Source organism: Adelges cooleyi, unplaced genomic scaffold (assembly GCF_023614345.1).
Source record: "Adelges cooleyi isolate 19-005CV unplaced genomic scaffold, UGA_ACOO_1.1 ACOO_flye_CR_arks_rails_tigmint_CR_PRNA_376, whole genome shotgun sequence".
In the NCBI taxonomy this organism is placed as follows: Eukaryota; Metazoa; Arthropoda; class Insecta; order Hemiptera; family Adelgidae; genus Adelges; species Adelges cooleyi.
This window is the reverse complement of record NW_026096053.1, coordinates 12,403,879-12,427,656: the sequence shown is the minus strand read 5'-3', so window position 1 is coordinate 12,427,656 and position 23,778 is coordinate 12,403,879. Positions and strand designations below refer to the sequence as shown.

The following is a 23,778-nucleotide window of genomic DNA, read 5'->3' as shown; positions in this document are numbered from 1 at the left end:
ATATAGGATACTTGATTATGGATTAGGATTTTATTAATTTCTTATAAATGGCCGCCCAATAGCAAAAGTAATAGTGTACTATAAAATATACATGTATATAATCAATAAATTACGTGCACAAAAATGAATTGGTAGTAAAAAACTTGCAACAGTAAACATTTTTTTCACGAAAATCAAAACAAAATTACTATATCTATAAATATACATCTATAAAACTAAATACGGAAGGGGGGGGGGTTGTAACCATAGAGTTTACTATGTTAATAGATGGAATGTCGGCCAATTTCCAAAGTTATAGGAAAGGCATATAGATAAATAAGGCTTAAAAGAAAATAGTCATTGTTTGAATTTTAAAACTAAAGTAAAATAGCTTTAAAATTAATATTTTTTAATTCGTTTTTGATATTATATGCTATTATTTTTATGTATAATTATGCAACAACATAGCTGTTGCATTATTCATACTATTTTATAAAAGTATATTCTAATCAAACCGTGTAACATTAAGTATTCAGTATTTCCTTTGTTCAATAAAAGTGATTTGTTTTATATTACATTATTTTGAATGTATTTGAAAATGACATTTTATTATATTGTTGAAAATGAATATAATAATATACTTTTTTGGAGACTAGCGAAAAATGTGGTTGTTTATTAATATTACAAATTTTAGCAAAAAATGTTGACCAATTTTGTACAAACGGGTTTACTAAAAAAACGCCCTAATATTAGACATCATTTAAATTTTTATCTTTTTTAGTATTATCTAGTTTTATTAAGTTTTGCAACTTAAATGGGAAATGGTAATTTTTAAATTATGAATAATTTGTTAAACATTTTTATCTGGTCGATAGCCAGTCTTAAATAACTAGTTCTAAATGTTTAATGTTTTTAATTAAGGACGAGGAAAGGGTGAAGAGTAGGGTTATATTTATCTGTGCGCATTTCTCAACCGCACACTAACATCTTGTCTAAATTTTAAACCTAAATAACTACTAAAAAGAAAAGTATTAAAAACTGGGAATCGATTGGTTATCAAAGGCAATTATTTTAGATGTTAGAATATACAACTTGTTTTCGACTTAAAGGTATGTTTCTTGTTTTCGACGTAGTTTTGGTTCAAAAACAAATAATACAAATGCGGTTTTTTGGTAAATAAATAATATTTCAGTTAAGCGTACATTAGGATTTCTTTTATGTATTTCTCAGATTGGTCATTGAAGCCAATTGTTTTGGATATTAGAATATATAACTTGTTTTCGACGTAAGTTTGGTTCAACAACAAATAATACAAAATACGCTGTTGTTTTTTTTCTTAAATAAAAAATATTTTTCATAAAAGCCAAATATTGGATACAAGAATATACAACTTGTTTTCGACTTAGAGGTATGTTTCTTGTTTTCGACGTAGGTTTGGTTCAAAAACAAATAATACAAATGCGGTTTTTGGTCAATAATTAATATTTCAGTGGAGCGTACATCAGGATTTTACTGTATGTATTGCCACATTAGTCATCGAAGCCAATTGTTTTGGATGTTAGAATATATGACTTGTTTTCGACTTTAAGTTTGGTTCAAGTACAAAAAATACAAAATATGATGTTTTTTTTTCTTGGATGAATGATATTTTTGTAGAGGATTTCACTGTAAACCTATATTACTTCACCGTTTATTGTAATTCTTAAATATTCTCAAGCCGAACTTGACTTATAATAAACGTACTGTATCGTTACTCTGAAACGATATTATCAAAACAAAAACCAATACTAGTAGAATTTTATAGTTATACACCCGGAGAACATTTGACCGAATAGCTTATATTTGCATATTCTGGATTTGCATACGAATAATTTTCATTTGTTTTATATGTTACACGAAGTATTTTATAAAAACTGATTAATTTATTCATTTTTAGGTTAGTTTAATTCAAATTTGGTAACAATTTTAAAACCAACTTTCTACTTCAGGAGTTTTAAGGGTTAATTATTAATTGTTGGAAAAATATTTAGATGTGTTAAAAAAACAACACAGATAGATGTGTAAATAAATAGAAATGCATTGTGTATATTTGATACACAAAAAAAATAATTTTAAGTCAAGTAACTGTGCCAAATCGATATAAGCTATTGTCAGCAATTTTTTCAACAAATAATTAACAATATTGAATTTTAATGTTGTCAACCATATGGTAATTGCGTTTTGAAATTAAATACATACCCCCAATAATACCGTACATAATGGTTTTTTGGTAAATATTAAACATTTGGTTAGCTTAAACAAAAAAACCTACCTGGTGTAACTCTGATGTCATTGCCAATCGATAGTTCTATTATATGTAAACATTGTTGTTTACGGGTAGCGTTAAATTCCAAATAACTTTGTGTTTAATGTATTATAATAATAATTATGATTCATTAAAAAAAAACAAGACGGTAAACTTAATATGTGACTTTCTCTTGTGTTGATCAAAATCATCTTGAAACATGACTCGGCACTGTGAGGGTGTAATTTGGATGTAATTTTGTTCATTCTTAGAAAATTCCTTTTGACCGTACTGCCTCAATTATATAATATTTATTTTGTTCAAGATAATGACCTATAATCTTTTCATAGAAATTATAAGTAATAATTTGAAAATAATAAGTTATTTAGAACATACTATCATTTAGCTCGTCAAATAATTGTTATTTCAAATAAATGTTTGTTTACCGATTGAAATATATTTTTTATTTCATTTTATTAAAATAAAAACATGGCTGTATTAATTATTATTAGAGTTTTTAATTAAAGCAAGATGTTTTATTATTTAAATGTTTTATTTATTTAAGAAACGCCTAGATTTGTTTTGTAAATATTTTACACTGTACTTTTGCTTGTAAATGTGGAAATATTGTTTACAAAAATGGCATCGCTAAATTCATATTAAAGTTTAGACCAATTTGAATGAGGCGTGCGTTTATTATTACTAATAATATCACAAGCAGTTGTTTGAAAATGTAAAAGATCTGTCTGTATAATTTAATTACACATGATAGAGTTATACTTCATTACAGTTTGTAATAAATAAGCTTGTAATTAATATTTAAAGAGGTATAATAATTATTAATATTTGTTATGGAATATTTTTGCCAAGTACATCTTAATTTTCATTGTGTTAAAGTAAAACAAATTGATATGATTGTGTTGTGATTACTTAAAATCAATATTGGGTGTCTTGTTTGATTTATATTTTATTACTATATACTATTTGACACTCGTTCTAGCTATAGCAACATAAGTCTGGCAACAAGTTTTGTTTTTAACTCTCCTGTAATTAATACTATTATTAAAATAAAAACGTACAAGCATTTAATTTGGTCATAATTACACGGCGTTGAACATTTTTTTATTGCTTGATACCTGTTCTGGGAGTAATAAACACCCCATATACACATAAGAGCAATATAGAACAACAGTTATAGTATAAGGGAAACGATTATTCAAAACGGATAGGCGTGTTGAGTCGGGTAATTTTTATGAAAAAAAAAACTTATACTTTTTACCTACCGCCGTGTGCCCTTCATACATTGTTTAAACAATTTACCAGGGTAAGAGATAATATGTATACATGAATGTAATTGGAATGCACTTTAAACTAATATTGTAAAATGTTTCTCGAATGGTGCATTTAAGAGTATATATTTTGCTATAACTCAGTTTTATTATTTTTAAATTCTCCATGTTATAAATTCATGACATTTTTGTATTAGCTATAAAATATAAAACATAGACAAATGTATAGATTAGCCATTTTTTTGAACAAATATTCGTATTTGAGTATACAAATTCAATTAAAAGGTATTTGAAATGTTTTTTTAAAAATACAATTATTTATTTAAAAACAATTTTTAAGAGTATTCGAAATACTAAATATTTTTTTTTTATAAATACTTAAGGGGAACGGAAAGGGCTATTTATTAATAGGAAAATTATTGGCAATGTTTTAATAATTGATCTAATAACTGTTTTAAACATGTCTCGGTAATTTAATGGAAAATTAATATCAAGTTTTTCTAGTTTAATTGTAGTTTTGTTGTAATTGTTTAATTTTGTAGAAGTCACTTTATGACTTATCTATTGGATATAATATTGTTTGTTATAAAGTTTAACATCTCTTCTAAAAAAAAAAAAGTATTAGGTATGCTTTTCATAAAAAAAAATACATTTTTAAAAAATATTTGTGGTTATATTTAAGCATGCGTATTTAAATAATATTATTGATTTAAGATAGGTAAATTATAGGCTTATTGTTGACAGTAGATTTTCAATATCATATCGGCAATACGACCACGCCAATTCCCTCGAAGCGTTGTTATAATGTAACACTCTAACAATAATTCTTATGCAATGTATATTTGTAAAAAAAAATTATAATTATTTACTTATCTATTATACACCCAGGCTATGTGTGAAATATGATTGGGGTTTTTTTTTTTTGTAACAACAACAGCAGTGATGGATAACGGTTTAATTGTGTATTAAATACTTCAACACTTAAGACATATTATTGCTATTATTATTATTATTACGAGGCCGGCGGTGTGGCCGTTGGTGAACGCCCCCTTAACGTACCGTCACCGCCTAAAATTTTTGAACCGGTTACCTGGTCCATGGTGACCGTGGGGAAACACGTCTGGACCAGAACGGTCAGTTTGTATTGTGGCGGCAGAGCGGACGTACACGGCGCTCCGGCAAAGCGCAATAACCGTGTCGCGTGTTCGGTGGTTTTTTTGTTTTTAATTTATTTTAATATTTTTTTTTTTTAGATCTTTGAAATTTTTTTCGGTTTTCAATAGAAAATTAAGTGTATGTTTCAATCTCGGTGTGTCGTGCGTTTAGATTCGTTTGGTAATAATTATAAAAATATTGTGTACAACAAAGGCATCGTGTGAATCCAGTTGGAATATGTGGATTTTTTTTAATTTTTAGCGGATTTTCGCCGAGCCTGTTGCACGAGAGGTAATAATTTAAAAAAATTATCTATATTATATAATATGCTAAAGTCAACCGCCATTGAAAAGGGGAAAAAATTGTATTAAGAAATTATAACATTGTTTCTTTCTGAAATTGGGTTTTACCACGCGAGAAGATTTTCCCAGTGAGGGCGACTTTATATTTATTTCTTATAAACATAGGTTTTGGATACAATATGATATGTACACTAAAAAGTAAAAACACAAACCATAGACGGATTAGTAAAATTAGTTATTAGACATATTGAACAGGATTTTTCTCGATTGAATGTTAACCCAACCGAAACAAATATTACATATAATTATCCTTATTTCGGCATAAATATGCACTAAAAATTATAGAAATGAAGCTAAAATAACTTTTAACTGTTACAAAGAATCACTAAATATACAAACAATTTATTTTTTAACTCAAAATATACTTAACATTAATTGAGCAAAAGAAACCGTACGCATTTGTCTTTATAATAAAATGTTTATGGTTAATAATTCATACATTTTTTTTCTGTATAAAATATTATAAATTTAACAACCGTACTAAAGGAAATTACTTGTAAAACGATCCGGTATTAAACTTTTTTATTAAGCGTATATTTTTATTTTTATCGTCTGTTATTTCCATAAAAACAAAAACTTTAAGTGCTTGTTCGAATTGTTAATCAAGTTGTTATTTTTGGATCAATAAAAATGGCTTTTACAATTTTGGTTCTCATCTGCCAAGTTAGCAAAATTCATTTCAACCGGTAATTAAGTAATATTAAATGATTTTTTTTGTTTTTATTTCCGTGTAAATTATACTGAATCGACTAAATAATGTTTTTTTTTCAATCTAACGACATCATTTCGCAGGCTACGGTCCTCCAACAATTCGACTCAAATTGCCTCGTTGGTTTTTTATTGTAATCGAAATAGGGATAATTACCTTTAATGAGGTGTCTAGCTACACTTAATATGTTGGTTAGGTTTGTGTACCTTTTTACATGACTAGTGTCATGTGATAAGATTGATATTTTCCGATCAACGACATAGATAGCAATAGGTCGCAGCACGTTTAGCCACAATAAAAAAATTCGATCATGTGTATCGTATCCGACAACACAATAATATTATATTCACTATAGTATGTTAATACACAGCTATGCTATGCTATGCCAAGACCGAAAGGGTTAAGTATCAGCGGGTAACACAATGTTAGTTAACAATTCATTTAAATTTAACACCTGGTTAAATGAAATAAGTTTCACCATACAACATTATTATTGTTAAATTCTATTTGTTAAATTAACAAAACGTTAGTTGGGTTACCAAAGCGGTTACCTCGATTTCAACGTTCTCATTGGTTATTAAAATGTGTGATAACTGATAAGCGATTGTAATATTTAATTTGTCAGTTTGTTATTATTTGACATTTGATTTGACTTTCTTTTAACGTTTCGGTTTATATAAATAATTTTTATATAATTGTTTAACACAATAGTCTGTACCTTTCTAAAAATAGTTTGTCATCAAGGTCATTAAAATATTTTTTTCTTTTTTAAAGGCCTAAAAAAAGGTAGATATTGACAGGAAAGACATAATATTAATATCTAAATTACAAAATACAATAAATTATGATTTTTTGAACCTATAATGCAAGTTTGTGCCATTCCTTTGTACCTAATCTACCTACATAAAATAACTTCTGCTTACCTAATAAAGAGTTATCGAGTTGTCATTTCTATTGTTCTCTTAATACTCAATATAAAGAAATTCCTCGTAAAATGTGTAATTCATTATTATATATTACTAGTATATTCAGTCAACAAAAATTATAAAACAATTTCTGAATTATAATAATAGAAATATTATATATAAGTACTACAATTTTAACATGCCGATTAACTTTTTAACAAGCCGATTTTGGGTGATTAATTCAACAATGTGTTAAGACTAACAAATCTCGATGAAACCCAATTTTCACTTACTAATTGTTAAATATAATTAACAATAAGTTAAAATTCTTAACAAATGTTGGTGAAACCGGCTGTATAAGTATTTCAAGTTAGGTATGCGACGGAAAAAAAAAAAACACACACACCGGTCACGTCAAACGTCGACTTGGACACTTGAACTTGGAACGCGATGACGTTATGCGTTTGTGTATTGTGTTTTGACTTGGACCTGACGGCTGGTTTGTTACCATTTACCGGGTTGTTACCTACACATAGGTAACCCGTGTACTCGAGTGGCTGACACCGCATCTGCATGATAATGGCTAATATGCTCAATGAGAAATAATTATTAAACGGCAATCCCATTGACCCCTCTCGACCGTGTCATCCACAATGCCCACGGTTTTTCTGACTACCTATTACAATGTCAGTGGTCTTTTTCGAGTTTTGTTTACTCTCGACCGGTGTGTTACTCTGAAGGAGATGAATAAAAAAAAGCACAAAAAACCGGCGGTAAAAAAATAGAATAATATAATAACACCCAATCACGTATGTATATATACACACATAATATGTTGCTGTACAAGTGGATTGTTTCCCCGTTTAGAATATTAACATTATGGGCGGTGCAAGTCACGGACAGACTCGAGGGGAAAAAAATGCAGGCGTTTCTCGTGTGTGTGTCTTATGTATGTTGAGCATAATATTATTGTAGAATTTCTTCTAGTTTGGCCTGCAGCTGCCTTCGGGTTAGGTGCACGAAATTATAGCCATTAAGGTCCCAATTAATGTGTACAGGTACCTTCTTAAGAACATTACCGGCTTGTGATTTGCCCTCTTAATTGGACGGTTGACGTGTACATAATATATACTCCAATGATGTGCAAATCTTAGTTTTTTCCCTCCTCTCAAAGCCGACCAAACTTTTTTCTACTGTTAGTGAGGTGAGGTCAGAAAACTATTTGATATTTTGGCGTTAGCCAGGTCAACCCACAATCTAATCCAACTTGGTCAAACAGTAATAAAATAATTAGAGTCAGGTAGAGTAATTGGAGAAAACGAAGCGAATGGACATTTTACCAAAAATAATCAACATTTTTTTTTACAAAAATCGTGTTGCCCATCTAGTCTCGTTTTAAATTTGTAACACAGTATTTAGTGTCTGATCATTTTTTAAAATTTTTATTTTAACTTTGCCGCACTATCATTAAAATTTAGTCTTAGTCTTTCTTAAACATTAATTACCCGTGATAAATGTATAATTTTACATACAACTTAATAACATGTTACAACATCAGCAATCGGTTTGAACGCAAACGTATGTGTTGTATAATTTATGGTTTTCAGTTTTAATCTCTATGTATGTATATTTAGTTAAGTGGTTTTAGAATACATTTTTTATGGTTTATATGCTTTGACTTAATGTACAAATCGACTAAATTCAACATATTTTTTTATCATTTATTCAACTGCTTCGGAAAAATGGGTTTTCTTTTAGGGCCGTATTTCTATTGGGACTTACTTACAAAATTTGAATAACAGAGTTTGGGTGTTTACTAGTTTAGAATCTAAATGCAATATCAACAGTACCAACACAGTATTGTAATATCAATAAAAATGTAATAATTGACATCGGTTGTTAATGTTTTCTGTATGAAAATATTATTTTGTTTGTTTTAAGAGAAATTTTTTGAAGAAAAACTTGATTGTACTAACAAAGTACCGTTTACGAAATATTTCTCAGAATTTACTACAATAATTGTTGGGTAAAATATACAGGTTTTTTTTTCTTTCAATCTATTCAACTATTTAAAACATTTCAAGATGTTTTTTCAATATGGTTTTAACTTGTTTCTTCAAAGTATAATTTTAATATTTTTACAAAATGCAATTTTGCACTCTTATTATCATTGACTTTTGTTATACCTACAAGAAACATAAATACTAACAACTCAAGAGGTATTTATCCAAAAGTGGTTATCATTATTTTTATTACTTACATTATTTGAAACACTGCCTTTTACCGCCAATTTTTTATTTGCTTGTATTTATAATGTTCTTATGTTATACTTGTGAGCTTACAAAATATATGCAAACATATTCTCCTTGTCGTATAAACAATGAAGTGCTACTGCGGCAATACAAGTAGTCGAACAAGTAGTCATTTGTTGAGTACTGCAGTAGTAATAATCTATTCAGTTGCCAACGATAAGAGAAAATACTAAGAGAAAAACAATACAGACAATAGCGGCGGTCTTCTGGGGCTAATAACAGATGCTCGCTGTTATAAATATTAACCTAACGACCGATTTATAAAAGCGCAATGTACTCAGATAAAACGCATGTAAATTGTGTGTGTGTACCTACACCGACTATTTTTTCTTTCTTTCAAGATGACTTGGTAACTATTATTATATTCAAAGTGATAACATTTTCAATATTAAAATTACAATTTTTTTTTATACGCAACAAAACATACAGAAACCGTTATGTGTAATAAAATTGTATAAGTAAAAAATTAATTTCTAATTATAAACTGTTTTGTCTGTTTGTATTGTAAATATATAACTACGTCAATCCAAAATATTGCTCCTGTGATGTAAATTACAAAAAAAAATTGAAAAAATATTTCTTGACTAAAAACTGAAGGTATAAATAAGCTGTCCTGCTGCCAAACAGATTTTTTTTAGTGATATTTATAAACTAGTTGTCATCAATTAAATGCTTATTGTTTTTAACAACACATGATATTACTTCTTTATTTTTGTTACCTATCCGAATTCATTTTTAGAAACACAATAAAGCTTCTGTGAAAGTATGCATAGCTCAAGTTACTGTTTATTATTGTTTACTTCGAATGTAGAATATGTAAAATGGTACATATATAACATAATTAAAGCCTTAGAAAAATTAAACATATTGGAATGATTTGAATTTTTGATAGCTAAATGGCTATTATCACCATATTTAGCGGACCGGTTGAAATCAGGCGCAAAAATTGATTTACTAATAAAATACGTATTTACTTAAAGATTGCTGGCAATTTTGTTTTTATATGAATTTTTTTAATTAACAAAGTTATTTTATAAACTTTTATTAATTTTATGCCTAAAAACTAAGGATGTAAGAAGTATGTAGAAACATACAACAATTTTGGTTTTGTAATGTAAATGCCATTATTGTCCAAGGTAATAGATTCTTTGTTCGAGGAAAGCACTTTACTACACAACGGCAGACACATACATTGTGATAAAGTAAAAAATATTTTATGAAATTTGTTCACATTTTTGCCTTTTATCTTTCCATTAGGTATCCGTGCGTGTAATGTGAGTGTTTTATATTGTTAGTAAACTCATTATAACTTGTTGTTGATGCCTTGTCTTTCGGAGTACTTGGTTGTGTGTTTCCATATTTTTAGATATCATTCCATTTAGTTTTTCATTGTATTCTTTATGTCTACGCGGATGAGTCTGTTTCTAGAAAATATGTCAGTTGGTTATTTATGAAGCTACTAGTTTTATCTATTGCATTTCGTTTCCTTCAATATGTTTGGTACATTAGCAGGGCTGTATTGTGGGTAGCTGAAGCTACTGACCTTTCGCAGCAATGCACGGCTGTGCACAAGCCTAGTAAAGGGGGAAAAAAGAGAGGTAAATAAAAACTCAATAAAACCACAGTCTGTATACACAGTGAGTTGAGTGCACGTCTTATGGTGGAAAAATAATATATCGAATAAAAGCAACGAAAAGAAAAGCAGGCAAGCTTGACTGGGGATATAATCATCATTAATTAAACGGATGTTGATCTTATCCTGGTCACCGCTATATGGAGGGAATCGAGAACCAGTCTTGTGTAATGCGACTGTACAGCAGCAGTAGAATGCGACAAGTTAGTGTCTTCCGATTGTATCGGTATAAATTATACAATTGTGCATGCCTGCCTATTTATGTGTATATGCACTACTACTACATATTTGATACCTATAACGGGATGGTCTGCCCGACTCCCAGTAAAAAATATATACAAAAGTGAATAGCAGTCTTCGAGAGCTGATAGTATAACGCCATCGAACGAGAACTAAAATATATACACATCCTCCTAATAGGATTACTTTAATGCATACCTAATGATATGCTACCTTTTGTGTTAATATAGTTTTTCAAATAAAATCGTTAATAATTTAGTCATAAAAAATATCTAATCCTATATGATTGTATTACATTACTTTGTAATGTATAGATAACCGACAAAAATGTTAGGATAAACTCAAATGGGTAAAAGAGTGTAGATACACATTGCTTTGGTAATCAGAAATAATAGAATCTAAATAAATCTCTGGCGATACTATGTAATTTATTTGACAGATTTATTTAGTTTAAAATGTTACCTCGGTGCCCTATGCTGATTTTAGCATAATCCAAGTTAATGATGTTACTTAGGTGCATTTGATTGATGTGTAAGTGCTTTGATTCCAAAACACATAAGTTTTATCACAAGTTATACAATTTTTAATGTAATGTACTTACTTAGTGATAACATCTGATAAACTATGAGATTATGGTAATGGACTAAAAAAAAAACACCAACGCTGAACGCGTTACCGTGGCATTGATATCTCTTTAATCGCCTTAGTTTGAACAATAAAGAAATACGAATTAACATAATATCCGGTTCTGGTTGTGTGTATTCTGTATTCACAACCATGTTCAAGTGTTTGTTTTATCGTGTATTATTTGAAGTTATAAATGTAGATAATATCCTACTAAAACTGTAGCACAGTCATATCGGGACGTTGTCGCTGCAAGTCAACCTTGTATTTTTTCCTTCAAATAATTATGTAACCGAATAATTTGTTGTTGTTATTTTTTAACAGTATTAGTCATACTACTGACAAAAATAAACGGCAGTACTTTCAAATTTTGACAATAGCAATTTTGACTTATAACAGATTTTTTGTTTGAAGTTTGTCACTAAATCGTTTGTCAAAATTAGTTCACGGTAAACTAAAAACGAGTAGGTATCGTTTTCTTCTCCTGACTTGTATACACAATATTGAGAGACACACTTTATTATACAGGGTGTCCCATTTTGAAATACTAATCCAAACAAAAAGTTGTTTATAAGAGACTTTTAGAGTACAAAGGGGGACGTTAAAAAAAAATATATTTCAAAATTCAAAATGGCCGACTTACGGTAAAAAACATGTAGAATCATGGTATGTGTGGTGACCATGGTTTTTATCTTTGTGATACACAGAAAAGAGGATAACGTTAACGATTAAGATAATGATAATGTAATGGTAATACTAATGATAATGATAAAGACAAAGACAAAGATAAAGATACATTTTAAGAATGTCTTATTTGAGATGTTCGGATATGCCATATTGGTTATCACACATACCACGGTTACCACACATGACACGGTTACCATATGCATCAATATAAAATAACAAAACTAAAATTAGCTAAAGAGACTTAATTTATAAATACACGTGTATTTAAAAAAAATTATTTTGTTAAAAATTTTAGTTTGAGTTAACGTATTTACACAATTATGCTTGTGTTTGAGTTCGTATAATTAAATAGACGTGATATTAAACGTAAAACTAAAATTAATAACAAAAATGAATTTTTTTGAATACACGTGTATTTATAATTACACGTGTATGTTAATTACACGTGTTTCACGTGTAATCGAATACACGTGTAATAGGGACCTCTATTTTTGTCGGGCATTTTGTCGGGACCTTAAGTCGGGCATTTTGAATTTTGGACCATATTTTTTTTTTAACGTCCCCCTTTGTACTCTAAAGGTATCTTATAAACAACTTTTTGATTGGATTAGTATTTTCGGAGAAAAATCGATTAGTATTTAAAAATGGGACACCCTGTAATATAATATATACATTATACATGTAAAATGGTATTATAATATATTCACGTTAAAACGTGTTTTCGTTTTGGTTTAACAGGGTGTTCTAATGGAAATATTTTATGATATCAGTGGATTAAAAAAACGGTAGTTGACTGTATAAGAAACCCGTCTGATTTTTTCTATAAAAGCCAATAAGCTCTTATCCATCGAGTAAATATAATTAGCGCGTAGTCATTCGGTAATTGATTTTGTTCTTATCCAATTAACGCTCACAAATATTGTAAACAACTAAGACAATATAATGTATATACATTAAGTATGGATACATGTACAATAAAGTTTATATTATATACCCGAGTATAATTTTGTTGTTAAATTTTTTAATTGGTCTAATACAAATAGTTTCTGACCATACCACACCTTGACATGACTATAATTTATAATTTTTAAAAGATCAAAACATTTTGGCTTAATAAATACGGCGGACTGTAGATTTAACAAACTAAAATAACCATTAAAAAAATGTTTAAAACAATTTTAATTGGGAAATAAATGAAATATCTAGATTTATCACAGGACAACACACAAACACAAAGTTATTAATAAATACAATATAACATTATAATCGCGCTTTATTAGATTTTTTGGTTTCTTCAAATCATAATTAAACAGTTTACAAATATTTCAAAGGTAGATCTACCAAACCTAACCCTAACCTTTGTAGCTTGGAGCAAGTAGCTCGAGGCCTTATACTTCATCAAAGGAAACGTACCCACCACTTGTAAGGGAAGCTAAGCCTAGGAGAAGACTAGATAAAAATCAACTAAAACACAATTTCATGATTAGAACAATATGTTCTGAGCTCGTCGCATCGAAGCTAATAATTATGTATTTATTTAATTCCAGAAATGGAAACGGATCGACCAGCCAACAACGGTTGTCGGAAGTGTGGAAAATGTCCAGAGTTTGCTCAACACTTTTGGAGGTAAGATTTCAGTATACATCACAGTGGTGTAGTCATATTACATGGTACATAAAATGTAGCTGCGTTTAAGAATTCCAAAATTACTAAGGAACTAGATAACTGCCAATGACCTCGCGTCAATCCGTCGACGGTCCATGTAGGAAGACCATGAAATTGAAATGTATTTTTTCTTCACGGCTATACCTACATTATGACCATCAGTGTTTGATGGTTTTCGCTACACATAAATCATATTATAATTTCTCCAACTTAAATTTTTACCGTTTGCGCGTTAGGCAATTTTCCGGAGTATTTTGTTCGCTCCGGATATGTAAATTAAAAACAATACTATATAGTAACTGTTTGCATGCTCGGCATAACCGATACTGACCACCGGATTGATGGTTGTAACTGTATAGAGTACCTGTAAAATATATATCCTATTTTACTAACAACCGATTGATAAATAATCAACACAAATGCGGTGTAAAGTATAGCTCAGATGTAAAAAAAAATAACGTATAACCTAAATATGGAAAACTATTTAATGTATTTTATTATAATATGTGTCTCGGTTAACAAGTAGTTTACCGCACTTGCACGATAAGCAAAAAATAACAGTACAATTTGGATGTTTAAATCTAAATCTAGTTTCATGCTGCTTAACGTAGAAAATAAGGATATTGAAATTCACAGAAAACTGATGAACTCTTTGTAGAAAAAACAATTGCATGTTTCTGCACGTTTTATTCTACAGTAAATAACCGTTATTTGTTTTTAATTATTCTCTGATTATTTACCAATTCAGAAAAGGTTCCAATCGTTACAGTAATTGATGTTTGCTTTAAATTTTTAAAGAAACGCTCAAGTTTAAACCGTCTTGTAACTAGAACTTTGAAATACAACTGGGAGTCCAAAGTATTTCATAATAGTTTAATATAGTACTTAACCTAACAAATTATTTTTGGTAGAATAGTAAAGTTGATGAAAGTTAAGAGGATGTTCCAGAAGAAGTCCGTTTAGTATTATAAAAATAACTCATTACTATCTCAATTGAAGGCTAATTTTTTTTAATAAAGTAAGCTATGTGTTACCACATGTTAATGGATTATAAATACAAATTACTGACAAATAGTTGTGTAAAATAAATGGAAATAAAGTATTTTTTACAGTATTAAAAAAAGGGTCGCCTCTTTCGAAAAAATAATTATCATTAATAATAATGATGATTAAGAATAATAATTAACGGTAACAAAAAATGTATCGCTTATATATACAGACAAGCTTTCTTTTGGTTGTTTATTTATAATCGTTTTTTTTTTAGTAGAATAATCTCTTTAGTTTAACAATATTTATCCATAGTAATAGTATAGAATATAATCCAAGGAAGGGATAAGAGTTTTTTTTTTTTTTTTTTATTAAATATAGTCCGCGACAGCTGTGGTCATTGGACTAAATAAGAGTTTTATAAAAGCATAACTGTATATTGAATGCAACATATATATTTAGATAATTCAGATCAGGTATTTTAGAATGTGTTTTCTCGACAATAGGTGTATTTTGTAATATTATATTTGATATGTATACTTTTGAGATGAGTGGAATAGAAAATATTTCCATGTATAGCGCACAATATACATAATTAATACTGCATAATATAATATTATGATAAAATTGAGTTTGTGTTATATAATTTAACTGGTGTATTATTATGGTTTTTTTAGAGATTGTCATTGTATTCTTGGTAAATTATAAACTCATAATATATTATTTTTTACTGCTATTTAGTTTGGTGGAGTTACCGAATCCGCGCACAAACTTGTGTATTTGGTTATAAAAAATGTAAAAAATAGCCAAAAGTTTTTCTCAGTAGATTAAATTAAACTTGTTTATTATGAAATAAATATTCCTGTAAAATACAAGTAGACATGATAATTTATTAAGTATATTAACATAATTTTACAGTTTTAGAAGAACTCACATTTTCTGCTTGAGTTCTGCAGAAAATAAAAACAGTTTTTTGTCTGATGTATAACTAGAAAAATTAAACATTCTTATGAATTCTTCCTTCACTCAACACTTTGGAGTTAATAATTTATCTGTATAAAAACACAAATAAAATTAAGATATTGCATTTCAAACAATTTAACAAAATTAAGTTTTTGCACTTTCCATGGGAAATATTTTTTTGAAAATAAAAAAGAAGAAGGTGAAAGATGAAGGATTAACTTTAAAAGTAAGTTTGACTGACAAAATCTGACTTCGCCATAGTTTTTCAACATCAAAAATTACATTTATGAAGAAAATAATAATTAAAAAATCCATTTGATATAACTACATTTATGGCAAACTTCTTACTCAATTGGGATTTGGTGGAAAAGTCTGCTTATTTGATACTTGTACAAGGTTGAGAATAGGTAATCTCCAATTTTTAAGTTCAATACTATCAGACCGCAAAAAACGACAGTTTCGTAGAAGTAATTTGTATTTTTTTTCAAATCCATTTTTTTTTTGCCTGATGGCACCGAATTCGACTGGGAGAGAGTATATTTCTGCTGCAGTATTGTCGGTATGATGATCATTTACTTGTCTTGTCATACTAGTACACATGCAAGACCGACGCAGTACTTTATGAACGATGCAATCAGTCATATTTTGTCTTGGTGGCATCTGTATAGTATGCCAGGAGAATATATTATTTTCTTTGCCGCATAATTCCTGCTGCAAATACACTACTCACCCATCAGCAATTTCATCTTACAAACAAACTCCTTGACGTCTCCATCCGGATTATTGAAATTCCAGATTTTTTCTACCTAGATACAGTTTTGTGCAATATCCGAATAAAAAATGATCAAAATGGATTATTTAAATAAAGTTAGATAAAGTTTCATCTTTACAAGATAGCAAAAACCGTCACCTTTGTATAATTATCTAGATAGTTCGTTTGTTAAGGTTTGGATGATTTCATTAAACTAATAATTTTCAAAAACTATTAGGGCTCTATTATGGCTGTCCACATGAATTTTGAGTTTGTGGTAAGAATGTTAGTTAGTAGTTTATAATTAATTGTTTTGAGTAGTTGTTATATAAATATATATATATATATATATATATATTTAGGCAATATTTTTATAAATTACCAACTTTTAATCAAACCTATACATTTGTAAAAAATTGTTTTTGAAAACCTAATTGTACTATTAACAAAAAAACGTACTGTGTGTTGATGAAATAACATTAATCCTTACACTAATGTTTCAAATATTTAATACTTTTGTTAATAATTCATCTTAATCATTTTAAATAGATGTTCCCTTTTATGCACTTAATTTGGTATACAAATTATCAAGTACTTCAACGCGAATGTGTTAATATCAGCTAATCAAATTTAAAAATAAAGATACATTCTTCAAGAATTTAAGTATTTAATAAAATTAGAACTTGTTACTAATAAAATAATATCGTGAGTAAATCTTTAAGAATTATTTATAAAAGTGTTTGTAAGCGAAAAAGTACTAACAATTAAAATGTATTTACTCATATACAACTGTGGTTAACATGATTAATAAACACTGTGGAAAAACATGGCAAAGTTGTTTTTTTCATCCAAAAATTAATTGAATAATGCACGTGTCGATGTTAAACAATTCCAACCGTTAATTAATTTTCAATCAATTTTGTTTCAGGTAAGTGCCACTGCATATTTAATTATGGACAGTATATTATAACAATATAATTACACCAAAGAGGTTCAAAGGAGCACGAAACAAGTAAATTATTATTTTTCGATTTTATTGAGTTATTATTTCTAAACCTGTAATTAAATAATAACAATCTGAAAACGTTAACATTAATTGGTTAAATGTAATTTTTAAAATTACTTGGTGAAAACACATACTAATATATGGTTAGTCATTTGATTGATTTACTTTAGGTTTAGTATTCAAACACTAATTTTTGGATAGGATATGTTATAGATATGTCTATACAATATTTTTATTTTATTTTATTATTGGTCAGGCTCATGTTATTGGCTCGTTGTCGTTGGACCTATTTATTTATACCTAAGCTAAGCCTTAGCCTGTTGTGCATATTAACTGTTGGTCTGCCCCTAGTTAAGAAGACTATGTTCAACAATTTTTTTAAAGTGTATTCAATTTTTGTTAATGTTTAGACAGAGTCTAGCTTCTTAGGTTCTTTACCTTATTGGTTTTTTTGGGCTTATGGCCCATGCACGTGTTCATGTTTTACATGCATAAACACACAAAAAATTGGTTTTATAATGTAAATTCCATTACTGCCTAAGAAAATAAATTCTTTGTTTGAGAAAAGGCAATCTTGTGCGTTGTTGTTTACTCGATTTTAGAATGTTACTTTACAACGTACACACAAGCATGCCCTGTATAGTTTGTAGCCAACGTAAATGGTTTTACATTTTGATATACTTGAAAACATTATATGAAATCGGTTCACAGTTTAGGTTTTTTGTGCAAAAAATGTGCAATAGTCACAAATAGCAAGAAGACTTTTTAAAACGAACGCACAACTTATTTATTCAAAACGTTGCTACGTAGCTGAGTACTGTTAATATCGATTGGGATATTTTATTTTATACTTTTTAAAATACAGGTAACTTTTTTTCCTTCGGTGGTATATTTTTATAAAGTATTTTTTTTTTTTTTGTTGCTACTCTATGGATCAGAAGCGTTCACTTAAATTATTATTTTTCATTTTCTCTGCGTTATCTATACAGCCAGCCGATGAATTGGAAAAAGGCATTTCAATCGTCAAAGTTTTTTTCTTTTTTTAATATAATTTCTGAAAATTTGTTTTATATATGTACAGGTTAATCCACTATCAGATGAGATTTATTAAATATTTGCAATAACTCTGTTAAAATCTGTGCGTTGGTACGGTGAAGTTTATTGTTGCACAGACACTACTCGGCTACACTATACGCAGTGTGTTAAATACCAAAAGCAAATTCTTATAAAAGTCTATCGCGTTTTATTCAACAAGCATGTAGAATCGTGATACAATAATGATGATGTGACTGCATACAGTGTTGTGTAGGAGTAGGTGTAAGTGAAAGGAGACTATAACAATTACCACGTGAAAGGTGGGCCGACGGCCAAATATTTTATATTATTATATTGCACAGCAGTGATATTGTTTGCTGAAGCTATGTTGACTTATATCCAATTTGTCTTCTCGGTTCATTCATTATATACCTACACTGTATTATTATATTGATTATCCGCCAACGGCGGCGTGATTCGAGTCGGGAAGGCAGTCGTCTAGTTCGGGATGAAAACCTAACTGACGTTTTTCTAAGAAGCTTACTTAATAAAGACATAAAAAGCCAGAAAGAAAAGAAAAATCATAGTAGCAGTTGTCGGGAAATCAACTAACCAAAGTCGTTCAGAGAGAGAGAATATATAAGTTTTATCATACACTTATCTTGAACACACAATCGCTGGGACCAATTAAAAAACAATTGTGTACAATGCACTTATACAACATGTTGAATAGTCTCTGAGTATTTTTCTAAAATGTTTTTAATTAGACTTTTTGAAGAGATAAACCCCGTTAATCGACCTCTTGCAAAAAAATAATGAAAGGTTTCCGTTAATTTACCGACTGTTATTATGCATTATTCTTTGGATAATATGCTATTGATTTATTATACCTATACCTACTGCGTGCATACTGATAATGTGGTGCCGATAGGATTATATAATTGAACTGCATTCATATGTGCATGAACGGCGTGAACACGTTTACTGGAGTAGACTCACCGATGCATAACAATAAAACTACGAGGGTATTAAACCATCTATAATGTAATACATCAGTAGTGTTTTAATGCACGGTTTTCTACGGTCCATTCGAGACTACTGTTTTTTTTTTTAATAAGCTAAGAGTTTCGTGTACAATTATTATTTCAATATATATATATATAATGTAAGAAAACAGAGCAGAAGATTTTGTAAAAGAAAAAATGATCGAAGCCAAAATACCAGTACATGTATTTAATTACAATGACTATAATAAAGACAACTATGTAAGCTTAATGTCAAAAGTCGTCTAATCGCCTACTTAAAAAATAATATTACCAAAAATGGCATAGGAAAAAAAATATCAATAAAGTTATAAAAAAGGTTTTAAAACGAAACAGTGTTTTTAGTTTTAAAAAATCAGTAGTCTTTTTACTGATAAAGATAAAGTCGTAGAATGTGAAAGATGAGAATCAAATGTTTGGCAATGAGTGTGCTACTTCTTGGTAGCAGTACATGGAACAGTATTGTATGAAGAAGATAACAAATGTTTATATAGCTAGAAGACTTAGTGAGCAGAATATAGCTGGTCTAATATAGCTAGTTGGTCTAAAAGCAAAAATATTGAGAAACATTTATTGACAAAGTTTGACATGTTGAAAGAATGGTAAAACGTATAAGATAGACTAGGTAAAAAACTCTGTTTGTAGATGTTACATATAAAGATGAGAAGTGTGTGGAAAAACAGGAACAGGATGACCCTTGTTAACTCGTATGAATTAAGAGTAATAAGAAGGTTAGGTTGGCAAAATCTGGCATTGAATAAGAGAGATGAAAGGAAAATGGAAGTAGACTAAACGAGAATATTGGGAGGGATGTGTGAAGTGGCCAAGTCAGGAAAATAACTAACGAGAGAGTGCAGATTAAAATGATCGAAAGAAGGGAGAACTTAAGTCTAATTATCAAAAAGAGTAAGGCAGAGGTAGACTGAAGAAGTTGTCGGATGTTATAAAATAAAGACGTGAGTATAATACAGGGTGTATCAAAAAGAATGGTGGGGTTTCAAACGGCTGTAGGTTGTTAGAGACATCTAATGGCAGTCGTTCGAAACTTGACAACTCCCTCTTTCATTCAAGCCCTGCCAGACCGCTGTAGGTCCAATACTCCACAACCTACAGCCGTTTGAAACCCCACCATTCTTTTTGATACACCCTGTATTTTGCTCCTTAGAAGATTAGTTACGGTAAAATGCGTTATACAGACTTATGGAAACGTCGTGTCCCCTTGCCCCCCCTTCCCTTGTGTGCAGGTATAATGATATAATGATGGGATATATAATAACCACGATGATGATGTCGAATAAAATATACATGTGTACTCGGTAACGTTTCAATTATGTATAGGAACAAACTCTGATGTCAGTGTTCGCCAATATAGTCACCAGCATCTAACTTTGGCATTTAGACGGTAACAAGAAATAGCCGGCAGATGGTTAAGGAGGAGTACATTGTGTATATTATATGTATATACTATATATAGTTATCCGATCAAGAATGATTAAGGCACTGTGGCAATTCGTTGGCGGTAATCAGTATTCCTGTAGCGTCGAATCGTCTCATTAAAAAAATAAAAGTATATATTAGTATAATATTATATATACACTATACCAGCTGTACCTTAGCCATTAGGGGTCAGAATATACTTATTATAATATCTGTCATATTTTTACACTTAACCATTTCCCCTTTTGTTCAGTTCTTCGATCTCGGCGGCTATATAGGAATTCCAATCAATTATAACCAGGCTGTAATTTACAAGCAGACTTTGGCGAAATTTAATTAAATGACGAATAAAAAATCGAATATCGTATTGAAATATACATTTATTTTTATTATCAATGTATAAATCGAATAATCAATTAGTTTTGCAATCAAGTTAATAATTTCTTCGAATAATTTTTTATATAAACAACCGTTAAAATAATAAATGTTTCAAGAGATGAACAGCTACAAACTCTCGATTGCCCCGAATACATATATTTAAATATTTTCCGACTGAATTAAAAAAGAAAGAATGCAATTAATTGTCTTTGTAAGATCCACTTCGAGTCTCCATTAACGTAATGAAGTAAAATAGTGCATTATATATGTATTATATTAGTTCGGCGCCAGCCTGTTATCGAAACAGAACCAATAAAAATGTAAATGTGCTCTTCTAAAATGTTTCTAAGCAAATTCGAGACGATCATTCGTTAGTGTCATGAGTTTATTTTATTTGTATTTTAAACCAAGTTAAGTATTTCTTCTTAAATATCATTGGAAAACTAAAAATACAATATAGGAGGTTTTTTTTTATAAAATAATATTTTGTCTGGTATATTGTACTTTTTGAACTGCTTCATTGGTTCCGTTAACCACTTTTGTCATAATCGACTTTATTTCATTTCTCTTACCCTTTTACAAGATTATAATATTAATGTTTTTGATGATTTAAAAAGAAAAATTCTACGCACCGATACACATAACGTGACTTTGTAAAAATCCATCAATCGATTGGTAACAGTTTAGCAGTGGTTTTTTTTTTATATATTATTAGCTGTTGTTCTACTGGGGAATTGAATTATAAATTATATAGACAAGTTATTTGTTTGTATAATGTTTTGTGTTATTTACTATCTTCTGCAGTACCTGTACATGGAAATTAAAAAAATATATATATAAGGTCAGATGGGGTCGTTAATAGTTTTATAATTATGTAAAGAGTTTACAAAACAACCGGATGAACGTGAAATAATATTGTGAGCAAGATATATTTACGAGAAAATATTTTAATAAAAAAAACTATTACAATGTGATAGATGAAAGTAATATTTCCCACCAGATGTACCTAATGTTATACAGATATATTATATATATATACACACACACACGGAAAAGACAATAATAATAAAACTTATTTCAGTACATAATTCAAAGTGCCGGTTATAAACTTATCTCCCCGGTGGATCTGAACCAAGTCTGGCCTGGAGTATAATTTGCATTTTAATTTCTGTGCATTCTTTCCATCGTTTCTCCCTACCGGTAGTCGATGGGAAGAGTGGGAGGAAAGGCGGTAGATATGCGAGCGAAAAAAGCGTTTCGGTGCAATACGGTTTAAATTAACAGCCTTTTAGTTTTACACCGGGGACGAATAAAAGCAATTATACTCGGCATTTAAACGATAAGAGAGATTGTACAAAAAACATCCCAACAGAAATCCTAACACATTTGGTGGTCGGAATTTGCGTGCAAGACTTATTTATATATTATATAAAAAAAAAAACGTTTACAATAGTTAAAAATGTTTTTAAGCAGGTACAGAAGATAAAGTACTCCTGTATGTATGCCACTAAAAAGATAATATGTAATAATAATTCAAGGTGATTCTTTCATCACGGACCACTTAGTATCTTATTGGGTATAATAAGAAATTACATTTTATTTTCATGTTGTTTTTATACAATGTGATACCATTTTTTCACATTTTTTTTCTTTTCACTAAATTCAAAGGTACCGAAGGGGGTGGCGGTGTCATTATAAACTATAATAAATAATAAAAATTGAAACTGACCTATACGCTGTGTTGTTATAGCTAATATAATATTACACATTGTTTTTACCGAAAAACGAATCAAGTAATCTGAAAAAAAAACGCTTTATTTTAGGTTTTTTAACCGGGTTGCCACTTTAATATTGTAAGTTCATTAAAGCCATTTTATATTATTGATACATCTTTAAATATATATATAATAGTTAGTCTCACAATTTTACCAGAGCGAAAGCATTTTATACCACTAAAATGGCTTTTACTTTAAAAATATATATGCAAATATATGTATATACGGTTCAATTTGTTAATTGGTATATTCACCTTCATGGATTACTGGGGGAAAAAAATCCAATTAACTTTTGTTCATACCTAAGTACTAAATGATTAAGTGGTTAATATTGGAACGCCTGTTTGCGTGGTGTTGTTAATTATTATTTTTTAAAGACTAGGCAAGAAATAGTTGTTTATATTGATTTTTAATTGCAGCCCACCCACCTGAGTCTAGCAAACGTTTCAACGTTTTTGAGATTTTATTCATAATTGACTAGCTACAATAAATCGTCCGTCCAATACGTTAATTGACTAGCATGTTTTTCTACCTAACCATTACAGCGATTTTTTATTTT

At 29.3% G+C, this 23,778-nt stretch overlaps 1 protein-coding gene across 2 annotated transcripts in view; it reads left to right on the top strand.

Moving 5' to 3' along the window:
- The first annotated feature begins 4,708 nt into the window (after window positions 1-4,708).
- Window positions 4,709-23,778, top strand: part of LOC126840152 (protein prickle-like) — a 135,122-nt gene continuing 116,052 nt past the window's right edge. Inside the window, exons 1-2 of one of the 2 annotated variants that reach the window (XM_050575695.1) lie at window positions 4,709-4,998; window positions 13,727-13,805. In XM_050575695.1, coding sequence (XP_050431652.1) covers window positions 13,729-13,805 — 77 coding nt within the window. In that variant the 5' untranslated portion in view covers window positions 4,709-4,998; window positions 13,727-13,728. Of the gene's footprint in view, window positions 4,999-13,726; window positions 13,806-23,778 lie in introns of those variants that run through there. The other variant, XM_050575696.1, reaches the window with a different exon arrangement.